We start from the raw sequence: 20,312 nt of genomic DNA on the forward strand, positions 1-20,312 counted from the left end.
GTAACATTCCTCTCTCTCTACCCTAGCAGTCTGTTAGGATCTGTAACATTCCTCTCTCTCTACCCTAGCAGTCTGTTAGGATCTGTAACATTCCTCTCTCTACCCTAGCAGTCTGTTGGGATCTGTAACATTCCTCTCTCTACCCTAGCAGTCTGTTAGGATCTGTAACATTCCTCTCTCTACCCTAGCAGTCTGTTGGGATCTGTAACATTCCTATCTCTCTCTACCCTAGCAGTCTGTTAGGATCAGTAACATTCCTCTCTCTACCCTAGCAGTCTGTTAGGATCTGTAACATTCCTCTCTCTACCCTAGCAGTCTGTTAGGATCTGTAACATTCCTCTCTCTCTCTACCCTAGCAGTCTGTTGGGATCTGTAACATTCCTCTCTCTCTCTACCCTAGCAGTCTGTTGGGATCTGTACGGGCCCTTCCAGACAAGTCAGTTCCAAATGACCCATACCCCAGACCTGTGAAAATCATATCAGATACAACCCAGGACTTGAGGGGGTCCGGATCCATATATTCTGGATCCGGACCGGGTCTTGGGTACAGGTGGATCCATATATTCTGGATCCGGACCGGGTCTCGGGTCCCAGTGGATCCATATATTCTGGATCCGGACCGGGTCTCGGTGGATCCATATATTCTGGATCCGGACCGGGTCTCGGGTACAGGTGGATCCATATATTCTGGATCCGGACCGGGTCTCGGGTACAGGTGGATCCATATATTCTGGATCCGGACCGGGTCTCGGGTACAGGTGGATCCATATATGTTGGATCCGGACCGGGTCTCGGGTCCCAGTGGATCCATATATGTTGGACCGGGTCTCGGGTACAGGTGGATCCGTGAAGACCTCTACCACACACACTTACAAGAACAAATGTGTTTAATGGTGGTGTAACTGTTCATGGGTATTTGTGTATTAATTAATATCTCTCTCTCTCTCCTCTCTCTCTCTCTGTCTCTCTCTCTGTCTCTCTCTTTCTGTCTCTCTCTTTCTGTCTCTCTCTCTCTCTCTCCTCTCTCTCTGTCTCTCTCTCTCTCTCTCCTCTCTCTGTCTCTCTCTCTCTCTGTCTCTCTCTCTCTGTCTCTCTTTCTGTCTCTCTCTCTCTGTCTCTCTTTCTGTCTCTCTCTCTTTCTGTCTCTCTCTCTGTCTCTCTCTCTGTCTCTCTCTCTTTCTGTCTCTGTCTCTCTTTCTCTGTCTTTCTGTCTTTCTCTCTCTGTCTCTCTCTCTCTCTCTCTCTGTCCCAGTGGGGAGGTGTCTGTATCGTGTCTCCAGGGGTACGCCCTCTCTCTGACCAACTCTACCTGGCTCCTGCTACAAGACACCACCAACGCCATCAAGACCTGGGTTCAAGACCTGCTCCAGACCTGATACACACCACACTGATATATACACACCACACTGATATATACACACCACACTGATATATACACACACACTGATATATACACACACACACTGATATATACACACACACACTGATATATACACACTGATACACACACACTGATACACACACACTGATATATACACACCACACTGATATATACACACTGATACACACACACTGATACACACACACACTGATACACACACACACTGATCTATACACCACACTGATACACACACACTGATCTATACACACTGATACACAAAAACAAAAAGGAATAAAAAAGTGAATGCCATAAAAATCTGTCTGTAGTTTCCATCTAATTGGCGACAGATTTTCATGTGAATATTCTAAAGTCCGCATAAAGAAAATACTTTCCCACCAGAGGTGCGTTTCCATCAAACTGCTGACGTAGTGCACAAAACGTAGTTTCTCTTTAGGTTTTCATGGACCGAATAAAAATCAAGAGTTCATTGTGTTTCCATCACATTTTCAACTCTACCGATAGTTTTGTCACAAACTGTTGAGTTAAATAACAAATGTGCCTCCTCTGGTCTTGGCATGCGCTGTAGCCGACAGCGGGCAGATACTGGTCTACATCAGGAGATTATTATGGATAAGAGGGAGATTATTTGTATTTGTCAAACAGCAGTCGAGCATCGATCATCACGTCACAAGAATAAGACCCTCTATATTTATGGAAAGTAGCATCAAATGTATCACCGTGCACATTCACCACCCTGTGACGTTCATCATAACTTATTTCATCTGTAGCCTAATAAACTGCATGGTTTCCCGAGTCGTAGTGGGGGGGAGGAGGAGGAGGAGGAGGAAGAGGAGGAGGGAGACTTCAAGTTTACTTCGATATGATCGTATTAAGTCATTTCCACCGCCTTTTCTTGCATAATACATTTTACAGACACAAAATGTTATGTATGTCTCTCTCAGCCATGTCTCAGATCCTCTCTCCCCCTCCTCTCTCTCTCTCAGCCGTGTCTCAGATCCTCTCTCCCACTCCTCTCTCTCTCTCAGCCGTGTCTCAGATCCTCTCTCCCCCTCCTCTCTCTCTCTCTCAGCCGTGTCTCATATCCTCTCTCCCCCTCCTCTCTCTCTCAGCCGTGTCTCATATCCTCTCTCCCCCTCCTCTCTCTCTCAGCCGTGTCTCAGATCCTCTCTCCCCCTCCTCTCTCTCTCAGCCATGTCTCAGATCCTCTCTCCCCCCCCCTCTCTCTCAGCCGTGTCTCAGATCCTCTCTCCCCCTCCTCTCTCTCTCAGCCGTGTCTCAGATCCTCTCTCCCCCTCCTCTCTCTCTCAGCTGTGTCTCAGATCCTCTCTCCCCTCCTCTCTCTCTCAGCCGTGTCTCAGATCCTCTCTCCCCCTCCTCTCTCTCTCTCAGCCGTGTCTCAGATCCTCTCTCCCCCTCCTCTCTCTCTCTCAGCCGTGTCTCAGATCCTCTCTCCCCCTCCTCTCTCTCTCAGCCGTGTCTCAGATCCTCTCTCCCTCTCCTCTCTCCCCCCCCTCTCTCTCAGCCATGTCTCAGATCCTCTCTCCCCCTCCTCTCTCTCTCAGCCGTGTCTCAGATCCTCTCTCCCCCTCCTCTCTCTCTCAGCCGTGTCTCAGATCCTCTCTCCCCCTCCTCTCTCTCTCAGCCGTGTCTCAGATCCTCTCTCCCCCTCCTCTCTCTCTCAGCCGTGTCTCAGATCCTCTCTCCCTCTCCTCTCTCCCCCCCCTCTCTCTCAGCCATGTCTCAGATCCTCTCTCCCCCTCCTCTCTCTCTCAGCCATGTCTCAGATCCTCTCTCCCCCTCCTCTCTCTCTCAGCCATGTCTCAGATCCTCTCTCCCTCTCCTCTCTCTCTCAGCCATGTCTCAGATCCTCTCTCCCCCCCCTCTCTCTCAGCCATGTCTCAGATCCTCTCTCTCTCTCCCCCCCCTCTCTCAGCCGTGTCTCTCTCCTCTCCTCTGCTGACAGTGCTAGTCCGCTGAGCTAATAAGCATTGAGACTGGATTACTGCTGCTTCTCTATTTATACTTGAAGACTGATGATATTCTGTGTGTGCGTGTGTTGGGGTGCTGATTGGCCTACATCCTAGCCCCTCCCCTCCCTCCCTGTTGAGACTGATGATGTTCTGTGTGTGCGTGTGTTGGGGTGATGATTGGCCTACATCCTAGCCCCTCCCCTCCCTGATGGGTTTTAGTTGTTAATTTGTTACTTTATACATATGTAAATGATTTCTAATAAAGACTCCAGCCCCATTCAATGTCTGTGGCTCGTCAGTGTGAGAGAGAGCGATAGTGTGTAATCATCCTTGTGAAAATGCTCATATATGATAGCCTGGCTACCCAATCGCTACGCCACGCCCACGTCTGTTAGTTTCTTCTCCATGAGTCTGGGGTTCTCTTGAACATTGGCTAACAGCGGAACGGCTTGTACTGAACGACACGTTAACCCCAAAACGTTCTTGAACAGACTTTGAGGTACGTTTGCTCCTGTTTGGTGGGTGTGGTATTTGTATTTATTAAGGATCCCCATTAGCTGTTGCCAAGGCTAATAAGCCCCTCTTTGTGGCACCTGACCACACGACTGAACAGTGGTCCAGGTGTGACAAAACTAGTGAGGTGTGGCTTGAAGCAATGAGTGACATATTTAAAGGGCAGTGGCCGTGCTGACAGCGTTCCCCGTTTTCCCATATTTAAAGGGCAGTGGCCATGCTGACAGCGTTCCACGTTTTTCAACTGGTCATTAAGTACTGCACCGTGTCTGTTCCGGAACGTCCAGACAGACTGAGCACAGCCCAGATCAGAGTACCTCCCCAAACCTTCGGGGGCCGTCTGATTGGTCCAGAAACCGATGGGTTGGGTCAGAGCCAGAACACACACGTGGGTAAAGCAGCGGTTTGAAAATTCGTCATTGGCTTTGATACTCTGATTGGTTAGAGACGATCCAATCACTGACTACTTTGTTTTGTACAGTGCCCCTCCTTACAACAAACAACTTGAATGATGTCAGTCTGATTAAAGTATGTAGCTAATGGCAGTATTGTGATGTTCTAATGTATCTGTAACTGTTTTTTGTTGTATTGATCATTTTGATTGTTGTCCTCAGGGCACCTTGGTCTCAATCCCTAAATAAATACAAGTTAAATAAAAAATATACAAAATTGCTTATTGTCTAACAATGTTTGGTATTAAGGTTACCCTTCCTCTGTGTGTGCCATGAGGTGTTTCAGGCAGCCAGAGGACACTGGAGAGGACACCCAGAGAGTGGACTGGAGAGGACACCCAGAGAGTGGACTGGAGAGGACACCCAGAGAGTGGACTGGAGAGGACACCCAGAGAGTGGACTGGAGAGGACACCCAGAGAGAGGACTGGAGAGGACACCCAGAGAGTGGACTGGAGAGGACACCCAGAGAGAGGACTGGAGAGGACACCCAGAGAGTGGACTGGAGAGGACACCCAGAGAGTAGGCTGGAGAGGACACCCAGAGAGTGGACTGGAGAGGACACCCAGAGAGTGGACACCCAGAGAGTGGACTGGAGAGGACACCCAGAGAGTGGACTGGAGAGGACACCCAGAGAGTGGACTGGAGAGGACACCCAGAGAGTGGACTGGAGAGGACACCCAGAGAGTGGACTGGAGAGGACACCCAGAGAGAGGACACCCAGAGAGTGGACTGGAGAGGACACCCAGAGAGAGGACTGGAGAGGAAGAGAGAGGACACCCAGAGAGTGGACTGGAGAGGACACCCAGAGAGTGGACTGGAGAGGACACCCAGAGAGTGGACTGGAGAGGACACCCAGAGAGAGGACACCCAGAGAGTGGACTGGAGAGGACACCCAGAGAGAGGACTGGAGAGGACACCCAGAGAGTGGACACCCAGAGAGTGGACTGGAGAGGACACCCAGAGAGAGGACTGGAGAGGACACCCAGAGAGTGGACACCCAGAGAGTGGGCTGGAGAGGACACCCAGAGAGAGGACACCCAGAGAGTGGGCTGGAGAGGACACCCAGAGAGAGGACACCCAGAGAGTGGACTGGAGAGGACACCCAGAGAGTGGACTGGAGAGGACACCCAGAGAGGACTGGAGAGGACACCCAGAGAGAGGACACCCAGAGAGTGGGCTGGAGAGGACACCCCCCAGAGAGTAGGCTGGAGAGGACACCCAGAGAGGACTGGAGAGGACACCCCCCAGAGAGTGGGCTGGAGAGGACACCCAGAGAGTGGACTGGAGAGGACACCCAGAGAGTAGGCTGGAGAGGACACCCAGAGAGTGGGCTGGAGAGGACACCCAGAGAGTGGACTGGAGAGGACACCCAGAGAGGACTGGAGAGGACACCCCCCAGAGAGTGGGCTGGAGAGGACACCCAGAGAGTGGACTGGAGAGGACACCCAGAGAGGACTGGAGAGGACACCCAGAGAGTGGACTGGAGAGGACACCCAGAGAGTGGACACCCAGAGAGTGGGCTGGAGAGGACACCCAGAGAGAGGACACCCAGAGAGTGGGCTGGAGAGGACACCCAGAGAGTGGACTGGAGAGGACACCCAGAGAGTGGACACCCAGAGAGTGGGCTGGAGAGGACACCCAGAGAGAGGACACCCAGAGAGTGGGCCGGAGAGGACACCCAGAGAGTAGGCTGGAGAGGACACCCAGAGAGTGGACTGGAGAGGACACCCAGAGAGTTCACTCATTGCCACAGTCATACCCTGGATCCAGTGGCGATTTTAGCATGTAAATCTTGGTGGGGCAAAAAAATAACAAATGTGGGTTGCATGCCAGCAAAGTCACCACACAACACTAAACAATACATTAATTGCACTATAACGGTGGCAAACGGTGCCCACAAACTGTTAGGGCCTCCATAAAGCTGTCCCAACAGCAGTCCCAACACCTTACCACCGCTCCACCTGGCTATCAGAGGCAGCTGTCCCAACACCTTACCACTGCTCCACCTGGCTATCAGAGGCAGCTGTCCCAACACCTTACCACTGCTACACCTGGCTATCAGCGGAGCCTTGTCTGGCAGCGAAACAGTTCATTCAGCCTCATTTACTGCCTTAAAAAAAAACCATAGCTGATATGGCTGACTTGCTTAAACAAATGTGGTTTCTACTGACAATGGAGATGTACAAACTAAGGCATAAGGGGACGACAAGCGGAGAAGAGGCAATCCGTAATTTAGATTAAGACATTAATGAGCGAGCTGGGATGGACGTAGTCAATATAACTATTTGTTCAGCACTTTTGAAATGTACAGCGACAGAATTCAGAACACGGGCCGTTCTTACAGTGTTCTCCCTGTACACCAAGTCAGAACCGTAGGATAAATAAAGGGGGCATATAAGCAGACAATGAAAGCTCTTACAATATTCAATGATTACATTTCTCTAAAACAGGTTATAGGCTACATGTGCACCACCAAGTCAGAACAGTAGGCTAAGTTAAGAGGGGAAAATAGACCACATTATTAGGGTGAGGCACATGGGCTACTAACAGCTTACTACACAACATACACTTAGTATTACTTTCTTAGCTACAGTATATCAAATCATTTTTTTTGGCCACATGCGCCGAATACAACAGGTGCAGACATTACAGTGAAATGCTTACTTACAAGCCCTTAACCAACAGTGCATTTATTTTTAATAAAAAAGTAGAATAAAACAACAAAGTGTTGAGAAAAAAAGAGCAGAAGTAAAATAAAATAACAGTAGGGAGGCTATATACAGGGGGTACCGGTGCAGAGTCAATGGGAAATAACAGTAGAGAGGCTATATACAGGGGGTACCGGTACAGAGTCAATGTGAAATAACAGTAGGGAGGCTATATATACAGGGGGTACCGGTACAGAGTCAATGTGAAATAACAGTAGGGAGGCTATATATACAGGGGGTACCGGTGCAGAGTCAATGTGCGGGGGCACCGGCTAGTTGAGGTAATATGTACATGTGGGTAGAGTTAAAGTGACTATGCATAAATCATTAACAGAGTAGCAGCAGCGTAAAAAGATGGAGTGGGGGGGCAGTGCAAATAGTCCGGGTAGCCATGATTAGCTGTTCAGGAGTCTTATGGCTTGGGGGTAGAAGCTGTTGAGAAGTCTTTTGGACCTAGACTTGGCGCTCCGGTACCGCTTGCCGTGCGGTAGCAGAGAGAACAGTCTATGACTAGGGTGGCTGGAGTCTTTGACAATTTTGAGGGCCTGCCTCTGACACCGCCTGGTATAGAGGTCCTGGATGGCAGGAAGCTTGGCCCCAGTGATATACTGGGCCGTACGCACTACCCTCTGTAGTGCCTTGCGGTTGGAGGCCAAGCAGTTGCCATACCAGGCGGTGATGCAACCAATCAGGATGCTCTCGATGGTGCAGCTGTATAATTTTTTTGAGGATCTGAGGACCCATGCCAAATATTTTCAGTCTCCTGAGGGGGAATAGGCTTTGTCGTGCCCTCTTCACGACTGTCTTGGTGTGTTTGGACCATGATAGTTCGTTGGTGATGTGGACACCAAGGAACTTGAAGCTCTCAACCTGTTCCACTACAGCCCTGTCGATGAGAATGGGGGCGTGCTCAGTCCTCTTTTTTATTTTCCTGTAGTCCACAATCATCTCCTTTGTCTTGGTCACGTTGAGGGAGAGGTTGTTGTCCTGGCACCACACGGCCAGGTCTCTGACCTCCTCCCTATAGGCTGTCTCCTACCACTGATATTAGAGGGCTGTAAAACGGCAGCCATCTTCTCCGGCGCCATTATTATTATTAGATATCTCCCTGGCATTTTACATCATTTTATGAAGCAGAATACAATACATTTTTGGACTCACCTTGTTGTGCTGTGCTCACTGGAACAGGAAGGTGGCGCGGCGGTCCTTCGCGGGCAAATTTAGTCATTACATTTTGTCATCAAAGTCTGGCATTCTCTGGATTTATGGTGCTTTCAAGACAACTGGGAACTCTGGGAAAAAAACAAGGTTAAATCATGATGACGTCAGTGATCTTCAGGTCGGAGCTCTAGAAAGAGGCCCGAGTTCCGGATTTACAATTCCCAGTTGGATGACCGTTCAAAACGTATTTTCCCAGTCGGAGCTCGTTTTTTCCCCAGAGTTCCCAGTTGTCTTGAACTTACCGAAGTCAAGTTTCGCAGTTCCGAGTTAACAGTTGTTTTGAGCACGGCACAAATCATGCTTCATTGACAGCATGGCCAATGTTGAATGTTTATCATTTTAAACTTGGAAAATACCCTTAATCCCAGATTTGGGACCACACAGCCACTCCACTGAATAGCAGGCTAGTGATTGCTTTGCAATGCTTGCAGTTAGCCACTGATTCCTTCCAAACCACTCACTGTTGAATTTCCAACTTGTTGTGTAATGTTTATGTCCAATGAGCACCGATACATTTTATCTATAATTTCTCTTCATATGACAAGGATTAAAAAGGATTTGCCAGTAGATTGTCGACTTTATTCATGATGATGACTGCTAGCTAAGATTTTGACGTAATCAGTTCAATCAAAGCTACTGTAGATTTGATGTCATTTTATCTGCGGCCAATGACCTTGAGCCTTCTTGGATGGGCACTTCTAATGTAACTCTATGGCAGCACCCAAGGGGCTTGAATTTTGGAGCTCTACCCTTAGACTTGGCGGTGACGTAGTGTCCCCATGAATGACGGGTCGCCACTGCTTCGACGTAAGGTGTGTGTGTGTGTCATACAGTAAGAAAAAGACCCGACCAGTCGTGTTCCTTCTGGTTTTGAACCCAGTCTTTATTCAGCCTCTGTAATAAAACTCCAACGATGCATGTCCGTCACAGGTCTGCCATGACAACCAGGGGCTGACCCTGACAGCTGTCAGTCACCACTAAGCCCCGCCTCCTGTTGCCATGGCATATAACATGTCAACAGGAAGAAACTCCAAATCAAAAACAGCTGCTAAAAACCACTTCAAATCAATTCATTAATAATCAATACTCAATATTCATCCATTAGCATATATGGTGTAGTAGTGTGTTTGTTCATTTACATAGCTTAATAAAAGCTTTCTCAGAGTAATAAATAGATTCACATTGACTGCCTCGTTAGCCACTCCAAGCTAACGCTAAATAACTCCTTCAAAAACAGAACCAGAACCAGGGGGAATTCAGAGGTTAGAACCTGCAGAATGTTCCAGATAGAGCTGATACGGGGAAACTTGATACGAGTGACAACATGTTGAGTCGTGTTGGTGCGGAGTGCGGAGTGCGGAGTCCTATTGGACTGGGATAGTACTGGTCCATTGGTACTGGTCCAGGGACTGATATGTCATATGCAACAAGCTCTCAGTCTCACTGCAGAATTAGGCATTCATCCACGTTTATCCAAACAGCAAATTTCAAAGTGTTTTTAACACCCTGGGTTGTTCCTGCTACTCCGTATCGTTACATTTCTCCAAACGTCAACATTTTGAAATTAAGGGTTAAGTTTAGTTACAGTTAAACCCCCCCCCCTGGTCCAGAGTCATGGGATTACACCAATCTACCACCCTTGTCCTCAATGCACTATCTAAACCCAGGTCTATTTGATGGTAATAGCGCTCACTGTTGCCCCTAGTGGTTGGTTTTGAAGGCATTTCCCGACATCCTCAGGACATGGAAAGACGTCCAATTCCGAAGTCATTCTTGAACGATCTCCCTGATCATATGGTAGGTAGGTCCTGAACCCTAATACTGAACTGGACCAGTGAGTCTGGAGGGAGTTCAGTCTCCGCTCAGAGAAAATCATGACAAAATGTTCTTCTGGGTTCCGAGATTAGTGAGTTTGTTGTGTTACCTGCCTCTACAGACAGAGGGTGCTATAGATCCATGCTCATCTAATTTACTTTAGCCTAGCATCCTGCTAACACTCCCACCACACAGATGAACTGTTCAGAGCTAGCCATTAGCCTAGCATCCTGCTAACACCACCCATACAGTTTAAGTGTACAGCGTTAGCCTGACATGTCTGGGGGGTTGGGGGGAGAGGATGGAAGGGGGGAGCAAGGGGAAATGGGGGACAGGAGGAGGAAGAGAGAGGGAGGAGGCTGTGAAACAGAGAAAGAGAGCGAGTGATAAAATAGGGGTAGGAGATGAGAATCTTGACGCGCTGATCCGGAGAGGTGTGGAGTGAAGAAGAGAACGGAGGAATGTTCAGAATTCTTCCTGGTCTCCACGTGGCGCCTCCTCATCCTCTGCCACCACAAAGCCATCCTGAAACACACACAGGTCAGACAGAGGTCAGGGGGTAGTTGGGGGTGTGCATGTGAAAAGTTGTGTGAATGGTGTGTGTAGTTATTCATTCTATTCACCTTTATTGATCAGGTAAGTTGGCTGAGAAGGTCAACCTCACCCTGAGGAAGAGTTACAGGTAGAGGAGGAAAGGGGCTGTTACTGTGACCGTATTACCGCCGGTCACCATAGTCACGGTAACTAGGCGTCTCCAAGCTCTGATGCTGCTGTTGGTCATTAGTATCCTACCCAACTTGCTAACTTCCTGGTACTCAGCACTCTATTGTCCCTCTAATCACTCTGACATCAATGCAAATGTGTTCGTAAATCTAATGAAACACTTCATGAGAGCCCATGAGCTCATGTTGTGCAACATTTCTATAGGCTATGGAGTAGCGGGAGAAAACAGAGTGATGGCCTCTATTAAAAAGAGGAGGATCCCATCAGCTTTCTATAGGCTAGGCCTGCTATATTTATTTCTCAACCTTCCTAATATTAAGCACATTGCTTCTCTTTACAACAGGAGTATAGCCTACCTGGCTGGCAAATGAACCACGGGAAAAAGCGTCCTCCATTCGCTATTTAAGTTCATAGATGACATGTATTTTTTCCTGCTGCCCCTGTTCCGAGACAGGTGCATGATAATGGTCCGTTCTAAATCAAAACTAATATCACACATATATATATATATATATATATATTATTTAGTATATGTAAAGTCGAGATTAAATCAAGTATAGTCTGATGGGTGACAATATTAGCCTATCACTTGTGAATGACACATATATACAAAAGTATGTGGACACCCCTTCAAATTAGTGGATTCTGCTATTTCAGCTACACCCGTTGCTGACAGGTGTATAAAATCGAGCACACATACATGCAATCTTTATAGACAAACAGTTGCAGTAGAAAGGCCTTACTGAAGAGCTCAGTGACTTTCAATGTGGCACCTTCACCTGCTAGAGTAACTGTAAGTGCTGTTATTGTGAAGTGGAAACGTCTAGGAGCAACAACGGCTCAGCCGTGAAGTGGTAGGCCACACAAGCTCACAGAACGGGACCGCCGAGTGCTGAAGCACGCAACGCATCAAAATCGTCTGTCCTCGGTTGCAACACTCACTACCGAGTTCCAAACTGCCTCTGGAAGCAACGTCAGCACAAGAACTGTTCGTCGGGAGCTTCATGAAATGGGTTTCCATGGCCGAGCAGCCGCACACAAGCCTAAGATCACCATGCGCAATGCCAAGCGTCGGCTGGAGTGGTATAAAGCTCACCACCATTGGACTCTGGAGCAGTGGAAACGCGTTCTCTGGAGTGATGAATCACGCTTCACGACTTGGCAGTCCGACGGACTAATCTGGGTTTGGCGGATGCCAGGAGAACGCTACCTGCCCCAATGCATAGTGCCAACTGTAAAGTTTGGTGGAGGAGGAATAATTGACTGGGGCTGTTTTTCATGGTTCTGTCTAGGCCCCTTAGTTCCAGTGATGGGAAATCTTAACGCTACAGCATACAATGACATTCTAGACGATTCTGTGCCTCCAACTTTGTGGCAACAGTTTGGGGAAGGCCCTTTTCCTGTTTCAGCATGACAATGCCCCCGTGCACAAAGTGAGGTCCATACAGAAATGCTTTGTCAAGATCGGTGTGAAAGAACTTGACTGGCTAGCACAGAGCCCTGACCTCAACCCCACTGAACACCTTTGGGAAGAATTTGAATGCCGACTGCGAGCCAGACATAATCGCCCAACATCAGCGCCCATTTTACATTTACATTTGAGTCATTTAGCAGATGCTGTTATCCAGAGCGACTTACAGGAGGGAGGAGGAGGTTAAGTGCTCTACCTCACTAATGCTCGTGGCTGAATGGAAGCAAGTCCCCGCAGCAATGTTCCAACATCTAGTGGAAAATCTTCCCAGAAGAGTGGAGGCTGTTGTAGCAGTAAAAGTGGGACCAACTCCTTATTAATGCCTGTGATTTTGGAATGAGATGTTCGACGAGCAGGTGTCCATATACTTTTGGTCATGTAGTGTATATTATCACTTGTAAATGATGCCCAGCTTCTGCGCAGCAAGAAACAGCGCATGCCTTTTTCCCCCAACTTTTTTCTAATCATAGTCGCCCACCTCATGTAGCCTAGCCCATAGGCCTATATGTTTTAATAAGGTTTGGATCACAACTAAAGGGGCCAAATAACTTCTTAGAATTACAAGGGGTGTAGAGCCTGGCATACATAGGCGGGGCGTGTGAGTTTCAAGTTTGGGGAAGATCATTTTCACCATAAAAATGCACCTTTTATAATAAAGCATTACATGCATAAACTTTTGAGAATTGATTGCATTTTGGTGCTTATAGCCTACTGCCGTGTGCGCATCGCTGCGCTTATAATGTGAAGAAATAGCCAAATAGTTTATCAACATTTTAAGCGAAACGTTCTGAAACCTTTGCATCAGCCTCATTGCTTAAAACAGGTTTTTTGATGCTAGTGGTTGTATTAATTTGGGATCTATCACATCCCACAACTGTCCCAGACTATGTTTGGAATATTTATTTCTCGCACAGAATAGGTCAACTTTTGTACTATGGGGGATAGTAGATTGACATGGGCTAGTGCTTTTGCTGTTCGTTAGGCCGACTCATCTTGTTGGCTGACGAAAAGTAAATGTGGACAGTTCTTCCAACATCTTCAATATGCACCTCGGAATTGGTCCCTGATGAGTCTTCACTTGCAGCCTCCTTCTGAGCTGAGATGCCTGTGAGAAGAACACGTGGGGGCATTGGCTAATAGGATTGACATATCTGAGAGAGCCATGTGAGTGAGAGGTGCTTTGGATCACGGCGATTGGCAACCGGGAGAAGGGAATTATAATTATTATATTCAGCCCAAGGTCACCACGGCCACAAAAGGCTTGGATTTTTTTTTAGGAGGCATTACGGCCACACAAAGGGGATGCCGGCGGGAAATTCAAGGCATTATCAAGTGCTTGTCAAATTGTGAATGAGAGACTGATGAAGTGTGTACAGCCAGAGCAAAAAACAAAATCAGAGCTCATGCCTTTTATGGGACTTTTTTCAAATCATCATTAGTCTCTCATCATGCAGCCTTACAATGTATTAAAAATCTAAACATATAGCCCAACGTTTGTAGAACAACTAAAGTTACATAAATAACTCTAAATGTAGCATATAGGAGGACCTGTTTCTTTGTTAACCGCTCAACACAGAATAGCCGCAAGTGCGCACTCCCTCAGAAATTGTTTGGAGAAAATATATTTTATATTTTATTAAGCTATATTCAATTGTATTCTTCATACTATAAAATAAAGCCACAGAATTCTAGTCTGCTAAATGAACTAGTGTAGCCCACAGCCATATGGCATAGCCGGATCAGGACCTAACATAAGGACAACTCAGAGTACGCTATTCTGTTCTTCTGAAATAGACTACATTTTCTTCATATCATGTTTCTTTAGACCTGTCTAAAATAAATAATGGATTTATTGTGAAGGTGTAGGCTATATTACATGGATTTATTAGACTTTTTAAAATTAAGATGTTCCAAAGGTCTGCATCAGTGGCTTGTAGGCTACGTGTGGAAGACAGGAGATGCTAAATGTGTTTATATTAATTAACGGTCAATTACCGTGAGACTGACAGTTATTTGCTAGACAATCACCGGATGACAATTTCATGACCGCCACAGCCCTAGCCACGGTTAACCGCCACAGCTAACCGCCACAGCCCTAGCCACGGTTAAATGGCTATATGTTTTATAGTCTGTGTGTGTTTTATAGTCTGTGTTTTATAGTCTGTCTGTGTTTTATAGTCTGTCTGTGTTTTATAGTCTGTCTGTATTTTATAGTCTGTCTGTGTTTTATAGTCTGTGTGTGTTTTATAGTCTGTCTGTTTTATATTCAGTCTGTTTTATAGTCTGTGTTTTGTGTTTTATAGTCTGTCTGTGTTTTATAGTCTGTGTTTTGTGTTTTATATTCTGTCTGTGTTTTATAGTCTGTGTGTGTTTTATAGTCTGTGTTTTGTGTTTTATAGTATGTCTGTGTTCTATAGTCTGTCTGTGTTTTATAGTCTGTGTGTGTTTTATAGTCTGTGTTTTATATTCAGTCTGTTTTATAGTCTGTCTGTGTTTTATATTCAGTCTGTTTTATAGTCTGTGTTTTGTGTTATAGTCTGTGTATTATAGGCTGTCTGTGTTTTATAGTCAGTCTGTGTGTGTTTTATAGTCAGTGTGTGTTTTATAGTCAGTCTGTGTTTTATAGTCAGTGTTTTGTGTTTTAGTCTGTCTGTGTGTGTGTTTTATAGTCAGTGTGTGTTTTATAGTCAGTCTGTGTTTTATAGTCAGTGTTTTGTGTTTTAGTCTGTCTGTGTGTGTGTTTTATAGTCTGTCTGTGTTTTAGTCTGTTTTATAGTCTGTGTTTTGTGTTTTATAGTCTGTCTGTGTTTTATATTGTCTGTTTTATAGTCTGTGTTTTGTGTTTGTCTGTTTTATAGTCTGTCTGTTTTATAGTCAGTCTGTTTTATAGTCTGTATGTGTTTTATAGTCTGTGTTTTATATTCAGTCTGTTTTATAGTCTGTGTTTTGTGTTTTATAGTCAGTCTGTGTTTTATATTCAGTCTGTTTTATAGTCTGTGTTTTGTGTTTTATAGTCAGTCTGTGTTTTATATTCAGTCTGTTTTATAGTCTGTGTTTTAGTCAGTCTGTGTTTTATAGTCAGTCTGTTTTATAGTCAGTGTTTTGTGTTTTAGTCTGTCTGTGTTTTATATTGTCTGTTTTATAGTCTGTGTTTTGTGTTTTAGTCTGTCTGTGTTTTATATTGTCTGTTTTATAGTCTGTGTTTTGTGTTTTAGTCTGTGTGTTTTATAGTCTGTGTTTTGTGTTTTATATTCTGTCTGTTTTATAGTCTGTCTGTGTTTTATAGTCAGTCTGTGTGTGTTTTATAGTCTGTCTGTGTTTTATAGTCAGTCTGTGTGTGTTTTATAGTCCGTGTGTGTTTTATAGTCAGTCTGTGTTTTATAGTCAGTGTTTTGTGTTTTAGTCTGTCTGTGTGTTTTATAGTCTGTTTTATAGTCTGTGTTTTGTGTTTTATAGTCTGTGTTTTATATTGTCTGTTTTATAGTCTGTGTTTTGTGTTTTATAGTCAGTCTGTGTTTTATAGTCAGTCTGTGTTTTATAGTCAGTCTGTGTTTTAGTCTGTGTGTTTTATAGTCAGTCTGTTTTATAGTCTGTGTTTTACATTCAGTCTGTTTTATAATCTGTGTTTTGTGTTTTATAGTCAGTCTGTGTTTTATAGTCAGTCTGTGTTTTATAGTCAGTCTGTGTTTTATATTCAGTCTGTTTTATAGTCTGTATTTTATAGTCTGTGTGTTTTATAGTCTGTGTGTGTTTTATAGTCTGTCTGTGTTTTATAGTCTGTGTGTGTTTTATAGTCTGTCTGTGTTTATAGTCTGTCTGTGTTTTATATTCAGTCTGTGTTTTATAGTCTGTGTTTTATAGTCTGTCTGTGTTTTATAGTCTGTGTTTTATAGTCTGTGTTTTATAGTCTGTCTTTTATAGTCTGTCTTTTATAGTCAGTCTGTGTTTTATATTCAGTCTGTTTTATAGTCTGTGTGTGTTTTATAGTCAGTCTGTTTTATAGTCTGTGTTTTATAGTCTGTGTGTGTTTTATAGTCTGTCTGTGTTTTATAGTCTGTGTTTTATAGTCTGTGTTTTATAGTCTGTGTTTTATAGTCAGTCTGTTTTATAGTCTGTATTTTATAGTCTGTCTGTGTTTTATAGTCAGTCTGTTTTATAGTCTGTGTGTGTTTTATAGTCTGTGTTTTATAGTCTGTTTTATAGTCTGTGTGTGTTTTATAGTCAGTCTGTTTTATAGTCTGTGTTTTATAGTCTGTGTGTGTTTTATAGTCTGTCTGTGTTTTATAGTCTGTGTTTTATAGTCTGTGTTTTATAGTCTGTGTGTGTTTTATAGTCTGTCTGTGTTTATAGTCTGTCTGTGTTTTATATTCAGTCTGTTTTATAGTCAGTGTTTTGTGTTTTATATTGTCTGTTTTATAGTCAGTCTGTGTTTTATATTCAGTCTGTTATATAGTCTGTGTTTTATAGTCAGTCTGTGTTTTATAGTCTGTGTTTTATAGTCAGTCTGTGTTTTATAGTCAGTGTTTTGTGTTTTAGTCTGTCTGTGTTTTATATTGTCTGTTTTATAGTCTGTGTTTTGTGTTTTATATTCTGTCTGTGTTTTATAGTCTGTCTGTGTTTTATAGTCTGTCTGTTTTATAGTCTGTCTGTGTTTTATAGTCTGTCTGTGTTTTATAGTCTGTCTGTGTTTTATAGTCTGTCTGTGTTTTATAGTCTGTCTGTGTTTTATAGTCTGTCTGTGTTTTATAGTCTGTCTGTGTTTTATAGTCTGTGTTTTATAGTCTGTGTTTTATAGTCTGTCTGTGTTTTATAGTCTGTGTGTGTTTTATAGTCTGTGTTTTATAGTCTGTGTTTTATAGTCTGTCTGTGTTTTATAGTCTGTGTTTTATAGTCTGTCTGTGTTTTATAGTCTGTCTGTGTGTATGCGTCTGTGTCCTACCTCCGTAGCGTACAGTATATCCATGATCTTGGAGAGTGTTGGGCTGGCGTTGGTCTCATTCTCCTGACAGATCAGCTCGATGTCTCTCAGCTTACTGAAGTAGAAGTCTCTCTCCTTCTCAAGACCCTCCACTGTCAGTTTCAGGTCCAACATCTACACAGACAGACAGACAGACAGAGAGGAGGAGAGGGGGTAGAGGAAATACAGACCGACAGACAGAGAGGAGAGAGTGGAAGAGAGGAGGAGAGGAGAGGTGAGGAGAGGTGGAGAGGAGAGATGGAGAGGTGGAGAGGAGAGGTGAGGAGAGGTGTAGAGGAGAGAGGTGGAGAGGTGAGGAGAGGTGTAGAGGAGAGATGGAGAGGTGAGGTGGAGAGGTGGAGAGGTGGAGAGGAGGAGATGAGAGATGGAGAGATGGAGGAGAGGAGAGGAGGAGAGGAGAGGTGAGGAGAGGTGTAGAGGAGAGATGGAGAGGTGGAGAGGAGAGAGGTGGAGAGGTGAGGAGAGGTGTAGAGGAGAGATGGAGAGATGGAGAGGAGAGAGGTGGAGAGGTGGAGAGGAGAGGTGAGGAGGTGGAGAGGAGAGGTGGAGAGGAGAGGAGGAAGAGGGAGAGGTGAGGAGAGGTGGAGAGGAGAGGTGGAGAGGTGGAGAGGAGAGGTGGAGAGGAGGAGAGGTGAGGAGAGGTGTAGAGGAGAGAGGTGGAGAGGTGAGGAGAGGTGGAGAGGAGAGGTGGAGAGGAGGAGAGAGGTGAGGAGAGGTGGAGAGGAGAGGTGGAGAGGTGGTGAGGTGAGGAGAGGTGGAGAGGAGAGAGGTGGAGAGGAGAGAGGTGGAGAGGAGAGATGGAGAGGAGGGAGAGGTGGAGAGGAGAGGTGTAGAGGAGAGATGGAGAGGTGGTGAGGTGAGGAGAGGAGAGAGGTGGAGAGGTGAGGAGAGGTGTAGAGGAGAGAGGTGGAGAGGTGAGGAGAAGTGGAGAGGAGAGAGGTGGAGAGGAGAGGTGAGAGGTGAGGAGAGGTGGAGAGGAGAGGTGGAGAGGTGGTGAGGTGAGGAGAGGTGGAGAGGAGAGAGGTGGAGAGGTGAGGAGAGGTGTAGAGGAGAGATGGAGAGGAGAGGTGGAGAGGAGAGATGGAGAGGAGAGAGGTGGAGAGGTGAGGAGAGGTGTAGAGGAGAGATGGAGAGATGGAGAGGAGAGGTGGAGAGGAGAGGTGGAGAGGAGAGAGGTGGAGAGGTGAGGAGAGGTGTAGAGGAGAGAGGTGGAGAGGTGAGGAGAGGTGGAGAGGAGAGAGGTGGAGAGGAGAGGTGAGAGGTGAGGAGAGGTGGAGAGGAGAGGTGGAGAGGTGGTGAGGTGAGGAGAGGTGGAGAGGAGAGAGGTGGAGAGGTGAGGAGAGGTGTAGAGGAGAGATGGAGAGATGGAGAGGAGAGGTGGAGAGGAGAGATGGAGAGGTGGTGAGGTGAGGAGAGGTGGTGAGGTGAGGAGAGGTGGAGAGGAGAGAAGGTAAGGAGGCAGACAGAGGGAGAGTATCGTGTTTAATATATACCAAACATTTAGAAAAAAATATATAGAGAGAATAAATGAGCTTATTTTCATGTTTGGGGGGGGCGGCTCAGTACCTGCTGGTTCAGTTCTAGCACCTCAGCATCTGACGCTCCGTTGGCTCTGGTGGGCGTCGCCCTGCGGATGGGGGCAGACTGCTTCGGGGGGACGTGGACTGTCTTGGTCGCCGTGGGAGACGTCCTCTGGTGGCCTGAACACACAGCCAATCTTAACAAGCCTCTCAGCAGCACCCAATCAACAGCTAGCTACATCACAGTTCTACTATAATAACCTGAAAAAAGACTTGCCAAAAGGTCAACCCAAAAACACAGGAAAACAACAGCCCCTCCAGGCCTGATTTATACCTTCCAGGGAGAGAACAGTCAAAGCACTTCAGCAGCACATTAACACAGACAGGCACAGACTGGCAGGAAGGATCCGTTTTACAAGAGGAGGAGGAAGATGAGGAAGAGGAGGGTCATTTGGGTTTGTGGGAAATGAGATGACCTGGTTCGAGGAGCAGTGAGGACATGATGTGTACCTGGGTTGGGTGAGGGGGTGCCCTCCTGCCCCTGGCGTGTGGCCACAGGGTCATACTCCTTCCCGTCGTAGTTGGCATCAAATAACTTCTTAAACCACTGGATGAACTCAAAGTTATCCTGAAACCTCCCCTTCACCAGCCTCTCTACTGGGATGATCTGAGACAGAGAGAAACATTATTAACCCTTCACCAGCCTCTACTGGGAGAGAGCGGTGGGAGATCTGGGTGTGGTCACCCAGCCTCTACTGGGAGAGAGCGGTGGGAGATCTGGGTGTGGTCACCCAGCCTCTACTGGGAGAGAGCGGTGGGAGATCTGGGTGTGGTCACCCCACCATCCTGTTATACAGTGTCTGTTTAACACAATGGAGTAAAACTAGCTTATAATGGGTATACCAAACCTTTCACACTTCCTGTCCAAATCTAGCCTCGTATGAACCATCCTGATCTTGTGAGCTTACATTGTGTTTGGCTACACGGATACAGTCTGGACACAACCACATTCAAACCGCTGGAAGATTTGATGAAGGACAAGATGGCAGACAAGAACAAAAGGAGAATTAGTAGATGTTTTGAGTGAATATGGAATGGAGGATCACACAGAACTTCTGGAAGAGCTACAGAAGGAAATTGAACGTGACGAGAGTGAAGTTTAATTAACTGCGGTGGCAGGTGCAGTGATGACCGCCGAGAAGGAGCTGAGGGTACAGGGAAACAGTGTGGTGAGGAATGAGCTGAGGGTACAGGGAAACAGTGTGGTGAGGAATGAGCTGAGGGTACAGGGAAACCGTGTGGTGAGGAAGGAGCTGAGGGTACAGGGAAACCGTGTGGTGAGGAAGGAGCTGAGGGTACAGGGAAACAGTGTGGTGAGGAAGGAGCTGAGGGTACAGGGAAAACAGTGTGGTGAGGAATGAGCTGAGGGTACAGGGAAACAGTGTGGTGAGGAATGAGCTGAGGGTACAGGGAAACAGTGTGGTGAGGAATGAGCTGAGGGTACAGGGAAAACAGTGTGGTGAGGAAGGAGCTGAGGG

At 46.2% G+C, this 20,312-nt stretch overlaps 2 protein-coding genes across 3 annotated transcripts in view; one reads left to right on the forward strand and one right to left on the reverse strand.

The window, feature by feature from the left end:
- The window catches only part of tmem214 (transmembrane protein 214), a 127,622-nt gene extending 123,973 nt beyond the window's left edge, over nt 1–3,649 (forward strand). Inside the window, exon 17 of the mRNA XM_084195832.1 lies at nt 1,253–3,649. Within this exon, the coding sequence (XP_084051958.1) occupies nt 1,253–1,376 (124 nt within the window). The 3' untranslated portion in view covers nt 1,377–3,649. The remainder of the gene's footprint in view (nt 1–1,252) is intronic.
- A 5,471-nt stretch (nt 3,650–9,120) lies between these two features.
- LOC311121333 (microtubule-associated protein RP/EB family member 3-like) overlaps nt 9,121–20,312 on the reverse strand; it is a 53,423-nt gene continuing 42,231 nt past the window's right edge. Inside the window, exons 6-10 of one of the 2 annotated variants that reach the window (XM_084195834.1) lie at nt 19,285–19,441; nt 18,821–18,954; nt 17,216–17,368; nt 10,706–10,747; nt 9,121–10,607 (exon numbers count right to left, since the gene is read on the reverse strand). In XM_084195834.1, the coding sequence (XP_084051960.1) occupies nt 10,715–10,747; nt 17,216–17,368; nt 18,821–18,954; nt 19,285–19,441 (477 nt within the window). In that variant the 3' untranslated portion in view covers nt 9,121–10,607; nt 10,706–10,714. The remainder of the gene's footprint in view (nt 10,608–10,705; nt 10,748–17,215; nt 17,369–18,820; nt 18,955–19,284; nt 19,442–20,312) is intronic. The other variant, XM_084195833.1, reaches the window with a different exon arrangement.

This window comes from Coregonus lavaretus (assembly GCF_964263955.1).
Source record: "Coregonus lavaretus genome assembly, contig: HAP1_SCAFFOLD_198, whole genome shotgun sequence".
NCBI classification, from domain to species: Eukaryota; Metazoa; Chordata; class Actinopteri; order Salmoniformes; family Salmonidae; genus Coregonus; species Coregonus lavaretus.